Consider the following 6,859-nt stretch of genomic DNA (forward strand, 5'->3'; position numbering starts at 1 on the left):
TTACTACAAATCAATTTATTTTCACTGTCTTTAAACTGAGATTTATCCTGTGGCTCCCTCGTGTGGATAACATTAGTATTATGGCCTTCAACTCTGAATCACATTAATATAAATGGCTAATATTTTTTGGGATGATTACAAATGTTTAATGATTACTTTACTTATAATGAAGCCTGTATTAACAATGTGATTCATTTTGTGTGCGCCCCCCTAAAAATTTTTAGCACCAGCCGCCACTAAAACCAGCCTGCCGACCAGCTATGACCAGGCTGGTTGACCAGCTAAAACCAGCCAACCAGCCTAGGCTGGTTTTAGCTTTTTTTTTTTTCACCAGAAAAAGGTGAACTTTAATTTAATTAAATGTTTTGATGCTAACTTTTTGACGGTAAAGAAATAAACTTACTTTGGTGAAACTTTTGTAAAGATACATCAGAGTTGTGGATGCACTCGCTTTAACCCTTATATAATTACATTAACTGCCCGTAGCCTCGTTTAAACGGCGTGGGTGTGCCACTGCTTACCACAAATAACTAGTATGGTTATCCTTATTCAGTCGTTCCCGCCTCTCTCTCACGCCCGCCCGTTATAGCACTGAACGGACGCGTGCGTCACAGCTCCTCAACACTTTCATCGATCATCTGCGTGTTAAAACACTTGGATTCATGCAGTTACTGCTGTCAGAAGAGTCCGTTGGAGCGCACTTTTCTCTCGTCGGGTTCATGAGCTTTGAGGGTGAGTTCGTATTTTGATGAAGTTGATTAAAATGCTGAATGTTAATTAGAAACAGACAGCGTAAACACTTGCCAATTAGGTGGAGACTGTTATATGCAATAACAGAAGCAATCCTTATCTATAGACAATGTTGTCACTGCATTATTATATATTAAATGAAAAGTAAAAATTGTTTCTTTACCTTTTCTCATGTAACCTAGCCTACTCACTGCAAACATCCTACTTCTAAACAGGAGCATAATCTAAATATCTTTACTGCATTATTGTTGATTATTATTGAATCTCTGCATTAATTCTCTTTTCTCCATTTACACCATTTAGGGTGCATATTGGTAGAACTGGAAACTTTCTGATAAATGATTGGGTCATTTAAATATTTGTCTCTTTTACACAGACAATACACGTTAATATGCAAACTCCTCCACTACTGCCAAGAGGGGGAATAACTAATAAATAATTGGTCATCTTCCCAGATGTGTCACTACCAAAACAGTAATACAGTGCCTTAATTATTCATTATTTAAATTTTTGCTTATGTTAAAATACTTTAAATTACTTTTTTTTCCCCACATCAATCTACACTCCCTACTCCATAATGGCAAAGCAAAAAATAGGTTTTTAACATTTGTGCAAATTTATTAAAAATAAAAAATTGAAAAGATCCCGTTGCATAAGTATTCATACCCTTTTCTGGGACACTCGAAATTTAGCTCAGGAGCATTCATATTGCTTCTAGATGTTACTACACTTCGCGTGGAGTTAAACTACGGCAAATTCATTTGAATGAGTATGATTTAGAAAGGCACACACCTCTCAGAAAAGGTCTAACAGCTGAAAATGCATATCAGAGCAAAAACCAAGTCCTGAGGTCAAGATAACTGCCTGTAGAGCTCAGTGACAGACTTGCGTTAAGGCAATGATCTAGGGAAGAGTTCAGAAACAAATCTGCTGCATTGAAGGTTCACAGAGGCATTATCCATAATGGAAGACGATTGGAACAACTAGGACTCTAGAAAATGTCTTCCAGCCCCCATCCAAGCTGACAGAGCTTGAGAGGTGAAAAGGTGAGGCAAAGAATGGCAGATAATTGCCAAATGCAGATGTGCAAAGCTTGTAACATCATACCCAAAAAAACTTGAGGCTGTAAAGGTGCTTCAACTATGTACTGAGTTAAGGGTATGAATACTTAAGCAAAGTACTTATTTCAGTGTTTTATTTTTAATAAATTTGTAAAATTTGCAAATCTGGTTTTTGCTTTGTCATTATTATGGTGTATGGAGTGTAAATTGATGTGGGGGAAAACTAATTTAAAGCAGTTTAACATAATGCTGCAACAAAACAAAATGTGACAAAAATGAAGGGGTATGAATACTTTTGCAAGGCACTGTATATGACTTAAGAAGAGTTATACTGACCTATTAAGATTTTGCTTACATCTTTCTTATATATATGTATATGTGTGTGTGTTTCTGTTTTATTAAAAAGTTTTCAGAAGTAAATCAATAACAATTAAAATTTTAACAAGTGTAATTTATGACATTTGTTGTATTCTGAATCCAGTTCTTCCTTGTAAAAGAAAAAAGGTGATCAAACTGATTTCAAACTTAAAGATTAATTAGTTTGAATATAAATTGAACCAAACACTATCATAAAATCTTAGTATACTTTATTTTTGACGAAAATAGTAGTGACTGCACATTTTTGGTAGCAACCCATCACATTACAGAATTTTAACCCACATACTAAATCACTACTGAAACATACTAAAAAATACCAAAACTTCACCAAATTTTTCGATTGTGACTTTCTAGCTCAAAGATGTAAATTATGGTAAGCTCGCACAGTTCTGAACAGTTGCACACATATAAAAACTAAATGTTATGGAATAACTCCCAAAAAAGAGTTTGTGTTTAATTATAGAAAAATGGTGTTCGGTACTGACATTATTTAAAGTTACACAGATTTTTCATACTTTTAAACACATTTGCTTTAAAATGACCTATCTACTCACCATGTAGCTATGAGAGAGAGGGACACATGGATATTTCCTGATCATAAATGTGGGAGTGTAGTTAAAACCAGTCTCAGCCAATGGACTGAAACATATAGTGTTTTGGTAGTGAGATGTTTTTTTGTTTTTTTTTCAAAATTTACAAAGAAAATATAAAATAAATATTGAATCAAAAAGATATTTTTTTAAAACAATAGAATAAAATGCAAAAACTATTTCCATATAATTCTCGTAAGTTAAAATTTATGGGTTTAGGATAGCCACCTCCCACTTGCAAGTACCCACTAAATATATTAAGCTTACTGATATTTAAAATATTACTGTGGGTTTCAATAGATAATAGAAGGATCTTAGAAAACATCTAAGACTAAGACTTGAATAGTTATATGCTTAAATGTGTTGTTGGTTGGGGGACAGCAGTTTGCACCAATTCTGTAGAATGCCATATATAAGACCTACTTATGTCTATTCACATTCTCACATTTAGTTGGTGCTTTTATCCATAATGACTTTCAGCATATTCTATTTATACGTTTTTATTAGCTTTGTTTGCTTCCTAGTGTTTGAACCCTTGACCTTGGCCTATTGCCTTAGTTGAGCTACAAGAACTTTAGGAGGTGCAATTTTGAAGACTTGGTCTACATTTTTGCTGATTGCACAGCTATCTCAACATGACCTCCAGAGGTGGTTTGGAACCAAGTGCGAATGCATCTGGTTGTTCAAGCCACATATGTGACCCTGGACCACAAAACTAGTCATCAGGGTATTTTTTTTACATTTATAATCATACATCATCTGAATGAGCTGATGAATAAGCTTTCTGTTGGTGTATCGTACAATATTTGACCAGGATACAACTATTTGAAAATCTAAAATCTGAGGTTGCAAAAAAATCAAAAAATTGAGAAACTCGCCTCTAAAATTGTGCATTAGCAATGCACGAATCAAAAATTAAGTTTTGATATATTTACGGTAGGAAATTTACAACATATCTTCATGGAACATGATCTTTACTTTTTGGTAGAAATATACCCATGCTACTTAAGACTGGTTTTGTGGTCCAGGGTCACATATGTAAATTTTACTCCTCCCAAATTGCATCAGCACTGCAATTTGTGTATTCTTGTGACAAGAATAGTTAGGAGTGTATCTTCAGCAAGCAGACATCCATTGCATTTTTTGCTCCGGTTTTCAATTTTCATTAGCCACATCAAGTGCACCATTATTTTTAGCTCTGCATAATCACTACCAGAAGTGAACAACATATAGAAGTCCAGTCTGTTCTTCTAGCCTCACTCCTGAACTCTTATCTTTTCACCTTCAGGTAGAGCAAGATGACAGGTCCTCCATCTTTGTTGTTTAGTCTGACCGCATTGGCTCTGGTTGTATCTTTGGTCTATAGCGGTGCTCCTATCACAAACAATGAAGATGATGCCCACTTTGCAAAGATAAAGATCCCAGTGATCCTCGACCAAAGCACAGTGAGGCTTCAAAGCCCAGAATTCACTGCTGATGACTTAAATGAGCCAGGAGTGATGTGTGGGATCGAGTGCCAAAGAAAGCTGCCAGAACCGAGGCCTGCTGAGCTGGAACAGCTACTGTCTTATGAAACAGTCTACGAGAACGGAACACGCACCTTCACCAAAATACAACTGGAAGAGGTCACTGAATTAAGAAATGCATCCTCTTCTGTTGGCGGCAAGGCTGGACACCTCAAACGCAATAAACGGCAGGTATACGGCATGGATGGACGCTTTGTGATTACAGATAAACACTACATCACCAATTACCCCTTTTCTGCCTCAGTGAGGCTCTCTACAGGTTGCTCAGGCATTTTGGTTTCTCCAAGACATGTATTGACTTCTGCTCACTGTGTCCATGATGGTCAAGTCTATCTGAAAGGGACCAAGAAGCTCAGAGTGGGTATCATGAAGCTTCGCTCCAAACGCAGAGGAGGACGTCAAAGAGGAGGAAGGAGGAGAGGAGAAAAGAGAAAAGAAAGTGAAGTGGGAAATGAAGAAGATGTAGCCACCGAAGGAGAACTACTTCGCAAGAGGAAAAGAAAGAACCGTGTTAGACGTGACACAGATTCAGACCAGTCCAAACAACCGGTGTTCAGGTGGACACGTGTTAAACTAACCCAAGTACCAACTGGCTGGATGAGGAGAGCAGGCAAGGAGATCTCAGCTGACTATGATTATGCCCTTCTGGAGCTGAAACGACCCCATAAGATGAAGTTCATGGAGTTAGGCGTTGTTCCTGTAGTCAAAGACGTCCCATCTGGAAGGATCCACTTCTCTGGGTTTGATAATGACCAATTAGGGAAAGTGGTCTACCGCTTCTGTTCGGTCTTAGAGGAATCAAATGACCTAATGTACCAATACTGCGATGCGCAGAAGGGATCAAGCGGAGCTGGGGTGTACGTAAGGCTACGAGATCAGGGAGGAAAAGGAAAGTGGAAGAGGAAGGTAATTGGCGTGTTCTCTGGACACCAGTGGGTGGATGTTGATGGGATACAAAAGGACTATAATGTGGCAGTTAGAATAACACCCAACAAGTACGCCCAGATATGCCACTGGATTCACGGAGGTGCTAGTCAGTGTAAACTGACCTGAGAAAGGTCAGCAAGTTCTCAAGACTGCGGGGACGGTCTAGATGCAAAAAATTACAAAACGGGTGCTGATTTTGACCCAATGGGAAATCCAGGGTGAGTAGTTAAGCCCAAATGGAACATCTGTACAGGAAATGCCTTTTTAACAAGATTAATTTGGATGCTGTATATTTATTTTTGTTTCGATTGCCAAAATTCAAGTGTAAAAAAAAGTGTAGCTTTTCTAATGTCATGTTCAGGCCATATTTGTGTTAAAAAGCCAATATCACCAGCTGAGGCCATGTAGTTAACTACTGAAAAGCAAAACAGCTTGACATTTAGTATGGTTTTTGTTTAAGTTCTTGAAGAGTTCACCCAAGTATGAAAAATGTCACCAGTTGCATGGGGAAGAGCCCATTTTGCATACAAGTGAAGTGCATGGTGATTTCATACTACCTCTGAAAAAAAAAGAAGATGATAAGATTATTTGTGAACAAAGCTGGATAGTAACTGATTACATGTAATCTGGATTACATTATCATATTCCAAAAATTAAGTACTTAGATTAAGCAACATTTAAAAAATATTAAATACAAATACTTTTTTTGTAGATTACATGATCGCATATTATTTACACAATAGCAATAAATTATGTATCCCTAATTCCTTTTTTCATCTTTTAAAATTTCCTTTCGAAAATACCCTACTGCTTTTATAGATTCAGAAAGTCTTCAAGTGTTGTGGACATTTACACAAAGACCAGTCATTAGTCAGGTGGCTACACAGCATTTGACCATTATACTTACAAAAATCATTCCAGGTTCAAGAAGTTTCAAAATTGCATCAACTCCTGATGAACATGCTAATTTTTATTTGAATTATCACTTTAACCATGTCTTTGGACGGCTATTGTCTTTCATTCACATTAAAATGCACAAATTAATAGTATCACATTTGCATGTTCATTGGTTCTCTGACGTTGGTTTGGGTCACATGACATGTAAACAAAAAAAAAAAAGAAATTTTTAAAATTAAAACTAAAAACTAATTTAATGAACTTCACGTTAACAGCAAATGGAATATATTTTCTTGCTCTTTATATTTGTTTATATCAATATGGTACAAAATTACCCTATTTAAATCAATGTGATAAACGAGTTTAAGAGTAATCTAATAGTCTGATTGTATTACCTAAAATGTGTAATGTAATGGATTATGTTAGCAACTACAATTTTTGTCGTGCAATTTAAAATCAGTAACGGACTACAATTTGAAAGTAATCTACCCAGCTCTGTTTGTGCATAACAGCCTTTAATAGGAATAAAGTGCATAATTGACCATTATGCTTTTTAAAGCTCGGCAGTATAAATCACCATGCAGATGGAAAGGAGTAGCTTGGACATTCATAACTCACAAGTGGAGGTAATTTCTAACTGGGGTGATAAGTGTATTTGTATTTATTTAATATTGAATGCATTTGCCTAATAAAGTCAATGGAGTTCAAATGTTAAAGTACGTACTAATTC

General features: G+C 36.3%; 1 protein-coding gene across 1 annotated transcript; it reads left to right on the forward strand.

Annotated features, from left to right (window-relative positions):
- Positions 1 to 601: 601 nt before the first annotated feature.
- Positions 602 to 6,801, forward strand: LOC141291694 (inactive serine protease 35). The gene is made up of 2 exons (XM_073823853.1): positions 602 to 732; positions 4,068 to 6,801. The coding sequence occupies exon 2, from the start codon at positions 4,078 to 4,080 to the stop codon at positions 5,356 to 5,358; it is 1,281 nt and encodes a 426-aa protein (XP_073679954.1). The 5' UTR covers positions 602 to 732; positions 4,068 to 4,077; the 3' UTR covers positions 5,359 to 6,801.
- Positions 6,802 to 6,859: the final 58 nt, after the last annotated feature.

Source organism: Garra rufa, chromosome 18 (genome assembly GCF_049309525.1).
Source record: "Garra rufa chromosome 18, GarRuf1.0, whole genome shotgun sequence".
Classification (NCBI taxonomy): domain Eukaryota; kingdom Metazoa; phylum Chordata; class Actinopteri; order Cypriniformes; family Cyprinidae; genus Garra; species Garra rufa.